We start from the raw sequence: 13,207 nt of genomic DNA, 5'->3' as shown, positions 1-13,207 counted from the left end.
AGAGTAGGATTCTCTCATCTACAAATCTTTCTCTCTTCTAATCTTTTTTTATTTGAACGGTCATGATTAAAGCACGTCAACATTTAAGGATGACATCCTTATAAAGAGAAAAGAGGAAAGTGAGAGGATGGAAAAAATTGTTAAATGTCCTGTCTGATTGATTTAGTGTTGCACAACAAGTGACGGAGTAAGGATTTTATTTGACATTGATAAAAATGTTTTCATATTAATTACTAGCTATACATTCAATTACGATTGTCCATATCAGTAGTTTTCACAACGGTTCATTTGAGTTTGATTTTTCAGATATACAATAATCATATTCATGAGACCAGCATAATACATTAAACAATTAAACTCTCGAGTTAAGACGCAAATTTTCCGGTTAATTGTGTGAGTTTGATTCCAATTTAGAAGTAAACCCAAAGTTTCAGGTCTAAAATTGTGGAAGACCTAGCAAAAGTTGTTGATGGTGCACTCTCCTCTTAGCCATATATGGATCCAACCTTAACCCACATGTTGTTTTTCCTCTATTTAATCATGCTATTTACATGTTGTTTTTCCTCTATTGAATCATGCTATTTATATTTACAAATCCATATATCTTGGTCTTATTTTGCAGTAGAATATCTGATGCAAGCCCTAATTACTTGCAAGAACATAAACTATTTATGGTATTTTCTATTTTTTTTTAATTTCTTTGGGGTCGAGTGATATCTAGTGAGAAAAATGTGACACTGTTTGGGTCAAATCCTTATTATGTAAGGTTTCTCCTCAATGTTTTCGGGAACCTTCCGCTGAAATAGCTCACGTTTTTTCAATGAGGAGGAGCATCTTTTGTTGACATACTAACCCTCCAAACTGAAGAAACTCAAAACCTAAATGAATTCAATGAGACTACATTCTCATGTTTGGGTGGGTCTTCTGGGTTTTAAGGTGTTCTAAAAATCGGCCCAGACGTCGGTGGCCAACCACCAGGATTAACGCAAAATCGGAAGCAAAACCGGGACAAGGATTAGACAGGCGCCGAGGCGGCCTAAGCGGCCCTTGGGCGGCCGAGGCGGCCTAGGCAGGCGACTAGGTGGCCTAGGCAATCTAGGAATTTCAATTTTTTCCGTGTTCGAACTTGAGAAAGGATGAATGCTTCTGGGTTTTCTGGACTTCATGCTTCTGGTCTGTGTTCGCGAAGAAGAAGAAGATGAGAGAATTAGTTTCTCTATCTTCTTAAAGAAAAAAGGCTGCCAAGCTATTAATTTTTTGTGGCATCAAGTGCTATGGATTTTTTGTAGATAGCGATGGAGCACTCATCTCTTCCTGGACAAGGGGCAGACTAGCTGCCATCTACAAAAAATTAACTTTTTTCTCATTAAAAAAACATTGATTGTTAGGCTATCAGTTCATAGCATCAAGTGCTATGGATTTTTTAGACTTGTTAGATAAGCATTTGATTATTTTTTTAGGGTGTGTTTGTTTACCTTCATTAAGCCTCACTAGACTGGACTGAACTGAACTAATAATTAGTCCAAGCCCATGTTTGTTAGCAACAAGGACTACGTTTAATGGTATTAACCGAGACTTGCGTCGACTAAAACCTTCGCTAGAAGGTCTTAGCGAGAACCCTCCAGAACGAGCGGACTGCTAGTCCCGCTCTCTCCCTTCTCCTTCGTACCTTCGCCCCTTCGCCCTTTCGTCTTCTTCTTCCTCGTCGCACCTTCGCCTTCTCGTCTTCTGCTCCCTTGTGGGTTTCTAGCCACGTACTCTGCGTTCGCCACCAAAAGCCTACTCGAGTGGGCGGATAAGCACTGCATTCGCCGCCAAAGGCCCCCCTCACCTTAAACTAGACCTTGTATCTGTGGCAAAGGCTCTTCTTCTGAATATATGCCAATCATCATTCTTGTGCGCCCAGAAGTTTCAGATGTCATATCCTCTTAGAGCAGCAAGCTTGGTTCTTTTTCTCATGGGATTACATATTCTGGACACCCCGTAGCCTGTGCGGTTGCAATTGAAACACTCAAGATCTACATAATTAGTTGAAGGGCATTGAAGAATATGTGAATGAACTCAAGTTTAAGCACAAGTAGTTGCAACTTGTATATGTATTGATAGCTCATGATGGTGAAAAAAATATGTAGACTTTCATGTAAAAGCAAAATCCTTTCCCCGTTTTGTTTGTGAGATGAATGATATTTTCAATAAAGCATCTTTTATCTATTTAAAAAAATGTTTTTTAAACAAGAAAGTGGAAGTTTTCATAATTAAATATAAAAAATAAAAAATAAAAATTTAGTCCTGGCTAGTCTAGTACTGCATCAAACGCTTCACAATTTTAGTACTGCTTAGTCCAAGCCAAGCCAATCCAGCTTAGTCCCTGAAGTTAGTCCAGTCCGAGATAGTCCAGTGCAACAAATGCACCCTTACTATCTTATTCAGAGATTTCTTACAAGTATAATTTTTTGCAAGTATCAGTATATACTTATTTACAAGATCTATAAAAAATTTACTTAAATCCGCCTAAGTCGTCTAGACCCCGCCTAGGCGCTAGACGCCAATCTCCCGCCCGACTAGCGCCTAACGTTTTTTAGAACCTTTTTTCTTACAAAACTTCAGCTACAAATGCAACATTAAAGGGAGGAAGTGGGGATAATTATCTCCCCTCCTATGTATCTTCCATTTCATCTCCTCATAATTATGTAACGCATATGAGGGTTGTTGAACAAATTGATGAGGACAATACAATTCAAGAATTTCTTCTGACTTTCCCAGCAGCTCAACTGCCAAGTTCTACTATAGAGTCAAAATCAACCCGAGGCGTAAACTATATTTGGTGTGTAGGAGGAGTAATTTTTCGGTGTACCTGGCACACCAAATTTTTTTGGTGTACCCTCACTCATAATGGTGAGGGTACACCAAAAAAATTTGGTGCACCCTCACTTTTTGTACACCAAAAAAATTCTAATGAGTGAGAGTACACCAAAAAAATTTGGTGTACCCGGTACACCTAAAAATTTTCCGTGTAGGAGGGTAAACAGTGGTGTGGGGCCGAGTGTAGAAGAAAAAGGATTATTAAAAAAAAAGCAATAAAAAATAAATAAAATAAAGCTCATTAAACATGTGGCACAACTTTAAACCATTAGGTTCTTTTGAACCGTTTATAGTAAAAAGGGACAAGAAGGGGGAGAATCCAAGTCTAATAGGATTACGAAGGATGAGGATCCTCTTGAACAAACTCATCGGGCCGTTCATATTTTATCTAACGGCTATAAATAGAGAGCTTCTTTAAAAATTATAATAATTATAACCTTTGAATAAAATTTTAACGGTCCGATAAATTTACTCAAAAAGATCCTCATCCTTAGCTCAGAAAAGAATCCTGATCCAGTCTAATAAACCCGCTAACTTCTGCTGCAAATTTGACTTTGACGTTATATGCAGAAGTCTGCAAAACCGATTAAAAACTCACGAGTCACAAATTTTATAAAAAATAAAATTGTTGTGTTTTTAAAGATCTTCTGCGTGCGAAGGAAATAAGATGTTAAAAATTTTTGAGTGCCAATAGAGCCATCCCGTCATCTGTATACACATAAGAACCAAACTTGAAGTCAGAATCATAGATAATCTGTTTGCTCTGCATAAAAGCTTTTAGCTTTTAACCAAAATGATCATTGAGATTTGTACAACACATTACTTTGATTTCTAAGGTTCTAGAGATTTTGTCTCCCTCAATCATTTTCGTGACTGTGATTCTGTGAAAAATTTTCGTTAAATTAAAGAAATCATCAGTTCAAGCAAATGGTTTCTCAATTTTAACAGATAATTTTCACAAAAAAACCAAAATGATTGACGGTGAACAATATTAAGAACCAAAATAAGAAGCTATGTCGATCTCAATAACCATTTTTGCTAAAAAGCCTTTAAGAAATCATCTTTATAACATAAAATTTGGAAATTTATGCCCGATATATAAATAAATGAAAAACACTAATTAAATGTTAAGCTTTCTGATCGACAGACAAAATTGTCTAATTAAACGTTTACCTTATTCGAATTTTGTTAAAAAAAAAAAAATGTTCGCTCTCATCTGAAAAAAACAGACAATCCGAAGACCGAAAACAAAACTTAACTGCAACACAAGGTTCCTTTTTTCTTCTTTCTCTAAACAGCATATGATATATGCCTATAACTTAAACTCATCTTCCGCCATACTTGTTTTTGTAACTTAGCTTCCGTCAGTATTACTGTATATTCATCGCTTGCCAGCAGCTGTGGCTTTCCTAACGGAAGGAGCGTCCTCATCGTCGGACTGGATGTCTCCGTAGCGCCACATGCCCCGCCTATCGGTCCTCGCTTCTTCCTGGAACTTTTCCAAGTTCTCAATTGCCGTCTTCCTCTCCTTGGTTTCACGTTTCTTCATTTTCTCTAGCCTTGCAAGTCCTTCCTGAAAATTCCACAAATTTGAACTGATGAGATTCAGCAAGACATTACGAAAAAATAAAGTTTGAAAGATTCGGAACAAGCAATATATATTAATATATGATGAGGGTTCTGTTTGATTGAAGCATGGATATCAGTACACAATAGACTAATAAATCCTTCCTTTGATTTCGAGCAAAACGGTGGTATGCGTATCACGGGTAGGATTGTGAAGGGCAGCAGAAAAGAATTTAAAAGATGAGATTTAAAGCTACCATAACTAGAAAAAAGGGCTACAACTCAAACCTGAAGCATGGCGGTGTTCACGCTGATCTCAGCATCCACAGCAACAAGAGTCACAACAAGCACTGGTCCAGTTCCCTGGCCCTTAACTTTTCCCCCTGAAAGATCCCTTTCCTCAATCATGGCCCGAAATTCATTGGCACTGTTTAATGTGTGCTCACTTAGATACTCTGCTGCTTCTTGACCAAAGTCCTCCTCCAAGGCCGGGACTTTAACGTATGCAAGGCTGCATAATTGAGCAAGACCAGGGTGCAGAGGAAACTGATGGGTCAAGAGGCCGTATCTGGCTGTAAGGGACAAATTCTTGATTACCATAATCTATATAGAACACTTCAAACTTGTCTTTAGGGGATTCCACAGCTCCTCGAGGTGCATTGACAATCTTTGCATGAAGACATACACATATTAAAAAATTTGAAAATTTTGAAGACTGAATAGAAGAACATTCAGTGTACAAATCACATAATCAGATGCAATTGTAGTGCAAGGAAAATGTAAACTATCATGCTGCTTATGAACGTTGGTGAAACTTACTATATCAAAACTAGCAATTGTAAAACAAGAAGAAAGATTTCACAGATAAAGAAATTCATCTCATTTGCATCATATAGTTCACTTCCTGTCAAATGTGTGTAACATCAACAGACTTGCCTTCTATGAATATAGAGAAACCTATAATTTAATGCCAGATAATAAGAACATCACTTTTCCTGGAAACAAAAGACTTGAGGTAAATATAGTGTTCATCAAGGGAATATGATTATCAACTGGCTATGTTTTTATCATCCGGCCACTCTTTTTCTTGGAAAAATTGCTAGCAGAAGAATATAAATAACACATTAACAATTTATTTTAAATAGGGAAGGGATGAAAGGGAAAAAATGTATGCTAATGCACTGAAATAACTCAAGATTAAAAATTTATTACAATCGGAAAATAAAACTGATGTTTAGGGTTGTAACTCACCATTGCTCTGTTCCAAGAATTATCTGCACTAAACTGAGCAAGGACAATGTCACCCTTCTTAGGATTATAAGCCCCAATTACGGGAGCTTCTTGAAGGTTCAAAGATGCAAGCTGTTGCTGAATGGAGGCAATTTTCTGATCCCCAATTGTCTGAACATAAAATTTACCACTTCCCAAAACCTCTGTCACCGCTACCTGAAAGTAAGGAACAAGATAGATGTTACTTAACATTTTACAACATGTAGAATGGGCAATAATAAAATGCAATTGCATTCCAAGTACCTTTAGCACTTCTTTCTGTTTGGTGTTGTCGACAGCTGAACCATTGGGAACCTCCTCTCCTTCAACGTAGTTCTCCCAAATCTGCAAAAAGAGAATGTAAATTAACATAGTTAACAGGAAGACAGCTGTAATAATGTAGGTATGTTTCTTCACATACTTTCAGTTTCTGCCTTTTTGCAGATTCCTCAGCTTTTTCAAGAAGGTGCCCATCAGGGATTTCACCGCCAAAGGAATTCTGATATTTTGCAAGGCCAGCTTCAACGAGGGCAACCGCCACATTGGTCTTTGACTCCCATAAAGATCCCAAGAAGGTCCCAGTTCTATCAACAGTCTCGACTTCAATCTGTAAAAGACATAATTTCATCAAAGCAAGAACATAACTAAGCGGCAACAAGAATTTAATGTTAAATGGGATTACCTCAACATCTCTCTGCATAATTCTTCGTCTCATGAGCGCAATTGCTTCTTCTGAATATGGCTCCTCACGCCCAGGACATCTGACACCAGAGAATGCGAAGGCAATGCTGCATGTTTCCTTGGGAATCAGTAATTTAAAACGATGCCCACTGAGGACATATTCCACAACGGCAGGAATTTTCCTCCTTTTCTGTAAGAATGGAAAGAAGTCCCTGGCTTTCTTTGCTGATGCCTGTTAGAGACAACACCAATTAAGGAAGGAGTGAAATTACATACCGATTGTTAGACACATCAATTGAGGAAGATATGAGTGACATATTATTTTATTACTCACCACTGTCAAGTCTGTAATGTGCATGACTGGAGATTCCTTGGCAGAATGTAATCCTTTCTTTCCAGCAGTAGCACGTGCTTCTGCTGACATGAGGGCATCATAATAGTTTGATCTCTCCTCAAAATCTCGATGTTTAATAACAGTGCCAAAGCCACGTGAAACCACCATCTCAGCAACATTCACACCAGCCTGCTGGCTGGCAGTCGCAGAAGAAGCAGGTGCTGGGGTGTCATCACCCTCAGCCTTGGTAGGAGATGCAAGCAAAACTGTTCCAAAATCCATTACCCTGGAATCGGCAGGTCCAGAAGTAGCTGCAGCTCCCTCTCCGGGGCTGACCTTCCTTGAATACTCCATTTGAACATTTACCTACAAAACATGCCAAATGGAAATATTAAAATTTATTTGGAACTAAAAGAGAGACTTCTATCATGAAGAAAACATTGAATCAAAACTAGATCTCATACTTGACGTCCAATGAGGCGTGTTCTCAGGAACTCTTTGGCTTCACGAGCATATGGAGCTGGCTTTTCTTCTCTACGAGGATTGCCCATTTTCGGACACCTAATACTTGAAAGATTAACTCGCCTCTCCGCCAGTGGACTGCCAAATGGAACAGAATCATCAGCGACAATCACACAGTCCCCACTTACAACCTCCACAACCTGGAAGAAAGAAAATCAATTACATGAGTACATATAACAGGACAAATCATAATGTTGTGACAAACATACATAACCATAACTTTCATTACATACTACCTTTCCTGTGAAATTCTGGTTATGAATTGCTTTTGAATTTGTAGGTGGGGCTGTGTAGTTTGTCCAAATCCTCAACTTGTTTTTCTTTGCTTGAAGCTCTGCAGTCTTCAGCCGCCGCTTCACATCGTCTTCCAGCGTGCTTGCACTCCATTCAACGTATTTTGCATAACCCTAAACAAAAGGTTTGAAGATTGTCAGTACGCCCTAAATATGAGTCTCAGGGAGGGTATAAGAGATTTACAATCTGACAATAAAGCATGCAATAAGCTGCACAGAAAGATTGAAAGCATGCCATAAATATTTCAACAGTCGGGGATAAGAAAACATTAGTCATCAATAATGTTAAATTTGAAATCACTGCACAGTTTAAGCTCTTACATTTTCAACAAGCTCCAGGGCCAAGTCTTTCGCCGAGTCCCCATCAGGGTAATATACTGACCCAATCAAATTACTGAACTTGTCATTGCCTTCCAGAACGATGCGGACCTATAAATCGACCACGATATTGATAAAATTGTAATAACAATGTCCAAGATAACCTGCAATAGAAAGTTGCTTACATCTCTATGCAACACACGAATTTCTGTAAAATGTTTAGCTTCCAATGCAAATGGATCTGCGGCAACTTCAACAGACGATGCTGTTGAAGCTAGAATCCTTTGAGCAGAAGTTAGAGGGGCTCGAGGTTCAGAAGAAACATCCCCATTTGTTTTATTGGATGTTGTTTCTGGTTCAGCAACTATGTCTGATGTTATAGGTCTCCTTCCCACCGATGGGGCCTAATTGGAATAGAGAAATTATGTTATATATACATGTTATTACTTTCAGAACAAAAGTCAGATATGAACAAAATCTTATGCATACATGTCCAGATTGAAGAAAGAAAACATACCTGAATTCCTGCAACGAATACTTGGACAAACTGAAAATCCGGAAGCAAGTAGGCCCTAACTGTGCTTCCATCCCGAACCTGCTCAACAATACATTCCATTGGCCTGCCCTTATTTTCAGCCAACAGACTCACGGCATCTAAGTTGCCAGCATTCCCGATAGCAGAGGGAGGTAGATTCCTTTTGGATGCTTCACCAGCACCAGGAACCTGTAATTATGAACAAAATAATCATGTTTCATGTCGTCAAATACATAACAAGTTTGAAGTCAACTTTCAACATGCTGCAACATGTTAGATGTACAATATAAGAAAAAAGGAGGGAAAGAATTTAACAAAGGAGGGAAAGAATTTAAGTACAAACCTTGCTATGAAGACCAAGGCCCTCGGTCCTAGCTTGCTCTTGGAGACGTAGCAGCTCTGCAATGTAAGGACTCGCTTCTGCTTTCTGTGGACCTTGCTTACCCTCCTTGACCTGCACAAACAGGATTCAGCTTACAGCCATTAGAAATAAACATTAAATAAACAATCAGCATCCAATAGAATTGAAAAGATAACTACCTTTGCCCAGCCTTCAGCAACAACCAGCATCGCAAGATTCTTGTCACCAAGGAAAACTGAGCCGAATTCCCGCCCTATCTGTTGTACAACATAGTCCACTCTGAAAGCCACCTCCTGTTTGGAAAATATAATGAGGTGGATGCATCATGGACATTATTATCAAAGATGACTAGTATGGAGATAATAAAGCACAAGCAAGTATTTAAAACAAGCACCTTTCCTATGCAGAGTTTCCTCAGAAACTCCCTGCTGCCCCATGCAAATGGCTCATCCTGGCCATCTCTACGAGCCTAGCAATAAAAAAAATCACAATAGCAAAAGCCATTCAGAAATGTCAGCGATCAATAGCAAAAAATTGAGCTAAAACAGAACCATCATCTGTAATTATAAGTCTCAAATGGACGAAAAGACCAAGAATTTACAACAATTCAATGCAAACGCCAAATTAAAAATACATAGGTGGATGAAACACAAAGGATGTTAATCGTTTTACCAGTTTTGGAGCCATAAGCGATGACAGAGTGATGGTTCTTTCCGGTGGGGGTCCGGCCTTGTTGGCTGTGAGGGCCATGACGACCAAGGAGTCCCCTGAAGGCACAGCCTTCACTCTCCCTCTGTACCATCCTGTGGAAGCTGTTGATGATGCCATCTCAACAGCCTTCTATAGTTTGACAGAGATCTACACCACGACATTCCAAAAAAAACACATCAACAAAAACCCAATTAAATTTCAAACAACACAACCCAATTAAAATTCAAAAAAGCCACAACCCAATTAAATTTTAATCACCAAATCACAATTAACATTAAATATCTCTCCAACCCAACATGCAAAGCTACAATCTTTACAAACACCACCAACCAAATCCGTATCAGAACGACACCATTCAGATCCAAATTCCATACCAACAACGACGTGAATCAATACGACAACGACACATCCCATACGACATGGTAAAAAAACAGCAGAATTAACCATTCGGATCACAAGATCTATCAATCACCGCAGATTGCAAAACCAAACAGTTTTCAGTCAAATTCATCTCAATTACGCTTAATGCAAACAATAACAATCCGATTAAATGATCCGAGACAAAACTTTCAACCCAGAGAGATCTAGGAACGCAATAGATAGAGGGATTACCAAGCTGGATCGGATCAGGCTATTCGGATCTATCCGGACCGACGAGGTTTATCCGATCCCTAGGTTCGTCGAAACAGCGTCGTCGAGCGGCGGAATCAAAAGCGAGAGCGACACGGAAAGAGAGAGATTTCGCAAGCTTTCAGACGCGTTGCGTATATAGACGACGGAGAGCTCTGCATCCAGCAATTCGTTTATATTTATACCCCGCGTTTTGGCTCGAAATTACCCAACATACCATGGTGGTCTTAAATTCTTTGCTTGGATATCCTTTCCATATAGGGATTATTTCAGAAAATTGGTTATTTTTAGATGGGGAATTATGAAATTACCAGTCTGTCCGGTGACCCAAAATCCATCCGGATGTAGGTTCTAATCCCAAAAGGATTTTGACACGGATTAGGACAACTTACCGGCCAACACTTTTACGATGTCATGTTTCTGGCATGTCTTGATTTCCTCTCTCCACGGGGTTTAATTTTAACCGATTACTCGATAAAAGACATCACCAACTCTCATGTCTATCCTCAACAAACAATAATAAGTAATATAAGGTCAAAAATGCAAAAGGCAAAGCACTAACAAGCAATTACAAGGATTTTTTTTTGGTTTTTTTTTTTTACATCATATGGAAACAAACATTTTATATATCGTGATTGGTAATTCTGATTTGTTTAAAGAATAAATTCTAACACATTATATGGATTAAACATACCAGACGTCATTGTAGTTGTATTCATATTTCCTCCTTGAGAGAAGAATACAACGCAACTAAACAAACCTAAAATTTATCTGATTTCATTTCCTTTTAAGAGATAATGGTCGTTTAAGTATTAACTTTACGTGACTTTAACCTTTTTTATCCTGTAATTGATTGCTTTTAGATATGTCATCTATCTCACTTTAATTCACTATGACACACTCCAAGAAGAGTTACTTCAACTGACTAGTATTCGTTAATTATTTTCCTCCCAATTTATATGATCAACAACGTCATTTGTCCCACTTTAAACCTCTATGTCACACTCTGAAAAGAGTTAATTCAACTGAACTCGATCAATTTATACGATCAACAATGTCATCTTGATTCGTTTGATTAATAAACTCTTACACAATATCCTGCCTTTTGTCGCTAGCTATGCGACGAATTCCAAAGATCTAAGGATTCCCTTTCTTTTTAAACGATAACGATTGCATCTGTATTAAATTTACATAACTTAAATGTCTATATGCAATAACGGATTGCTGTTAAATATGTGATGAGTCCCGCTTCAATCTTCTATGCCAAATCGCGTAAGTTGTTAATGCAACAGAAAAATTTGACATAATCATTAAAATGAGGACCAAATTAAACCACATGTAAAAGATATAATCATTGTCGTAAATAATCATAAAAAACGTAGATAGAGGACCTAAACTTTTCTAAAGAGAGATGATTTCCACAATCTTTTTAACATTGTGCCACGCTCATGTTGCTTTATCAGCCTGTGATTATCTTTTGAAAGAGATTATATTCACACATTTTAAATTACTTATTCCACATTCTTTTACTTTTTTAATATTTTTCTATCAAGTGTTAGTATTGTGTAGAAAATATTAAAAAATTAAAAAAATATGAGAAAAATAATTTGAGATGTGTGAATATAACATCTCATCTTTTGATTGATTCGATCCAAATGCGAGAGGGAATTAAGTGCAAACTTCACTTCTCTTTTCGAAACATTTTCCTCTTGTAATTACATTGAAAGTTGTTGTCCCAACAAGTACAAATCCTTCTTTCAACAAATCCAAGAAAAAATAGGGTATTATCTTTTGCAAATGAAAGTTGTACCTTTACTTCTACTTTTGTACTATGAAAATAACGAATCCCCTTTTTACCACTTTTTAATCCTGCAGGCCTAACAAAGTTCCATACCCATTTAATTCTGGAGTGTGATATTTCCACGTTTTTTTTTACTTTCAAATACTTTTTTGATTTTCAAATGTCGGATTTGAGGATTGAACAAGATCAAATAATAGAAATTAGTAAAAAATGTGTAAGAAGTAAAAAAAAATATGTAGATAATACATCTCTTAAGTGTTTAAAAATTAATTTACAATTAATTAATTAAAAAAAGTCTGCCTACTCACAGGCACACTGACGTAGACTCACAGTACCAACTTTTTTACCACTCTGGGTTAAAATCTAGCGAACTAGATACGGGGGGAAGAGGGAAATTTTTTACTGCGGCGGTAAAAGACAGTTGATGACAGCGGCACCGGTACTTTTCCAGTGGTGGCCTTCTGCTGCTGCTGCCACTTCCGCAACTGAGTCTTGTTTGCTTTAAGCAACACATGCAAATCTGCAAACTTCTTTTCTGACACTTTTAATTTCTTTCTTTTTTTGCCTTTTTTTTTTGTTGCATATGGGGTCATATTTTGGCTTAATTTTGATTAGGCGTCTAATTCCAAAATTAGGAAGCTGTTAAGTTTTCCATGAATTCAAAAAAGATACACTTCTGTTTTTGTGTGAACAAAAAGCAAGGTAGAACTTTTTATTATTGTTATTATGATATGTAATGTGACCCACAATTGAAAGGGTTCTTCAAGAGCTAAGAGGAAATGGGAAGGGACAATTTTTAGTTTTCTGTTATTTGTTTTCGGGAAGTATGCACAAATTAAATCAGTTTCAGATTTATATTAAAAAGTAAAGCTGAAGAAACGTGGAAATTTAATTACACCAAACACACAAGTTTTCTTTTTATTTACGAGGAATCACATTTTAAATGCAAAAGAGTTATTAAAGAACAACTTACAACTTACGTGTACCTCATTAGTACACTGCAACTACTGCATCTTATACCAAAGATATATTCATGTAAAGATATCTTACACGTGACATTGTGTCGATAACCAACCGAGAAGTCATAGTAACGATCCAAAGGGGTGCATAATGCATGCGGGTCCTTCCCCTCAAATACATAGGCCGGTAGGCCCTAAAATACACTTGATATTGGATTATACACATCAACCCAGCTTTATGAAACTTTTTTTCCCATCATATGAGTTGTAAAGTAGGAATGAAGATAAACGTGACCAAAAGATGCAACAGCGTGGGAGATCATGCAGCTTTGGCCGGATCCAGAATCGTGTCATTCAGTCCAAGA

General features: G+C 37.6%; 1 protein-coding gene across 1 annotated transcript; it reads right to left on the bottom strand.

Moving 5' to 3' along the window:
• Nucleotides 1-3,959: 3,959 nt before the first annotated feature.
• LOC103950764 (ribonuclease TUDOR 2) lies at nt 3,960-10,225 on the bottom strand. The gene is given in 18 exon segments (XM_009361998.3): nt 3,960-4,435; nt 4,717-4,962; nt 4,964-5,095; nt 5,680-5,874; nt 5,962-6,042; nt 6,119-6,304; nt 6,380-6,610; nt 6,713-7,078; nt 7,177-7,374; nt 7,471-7,641; nt 7,849-7,956; nt 8,031-8,249; nt 8,363-8,569; nt 8,724-8,834; nt 8,921-9,034; nt 9,136-9,210; nt 9,414-9,599; nt 10,065-10,225. Coding segments are annotated over 17 exon segments (2,988 nt in total). The 5' UTR covers nt 9,570-9,599; nt 10,065-10,225; the 3' UTR covers nt 3,960-4,243.
• Nucleotides 10,226-13,207: the final 2,982 nt, after the last annotated feature.

This window comes from the organism of the source record quoted next, unplaced genomic scaffold (genome assembly GCF_019419815.1).
Source record: "Pyrus x bretschneideri cultivar Hongxiangsu unplaced genomic scaffold, Pyrus_bretschneideri_v1 Contig3, whole genome shotgun sequence".
In the NCBI taxonomy this organism is placed as follows: domain Eukaryota; kingdom Viridiplantae; phylum Streptophyta; class Magnoliopsida; order Rosales; family Rosaceae; genus Pyrus; species Pyrus x bretschneideri.
The sequence above is the reverse complement of the archived record's forward strand: the minus strand, read 5'-3'. Positions and strand labels throughout refer to the sequence as shown.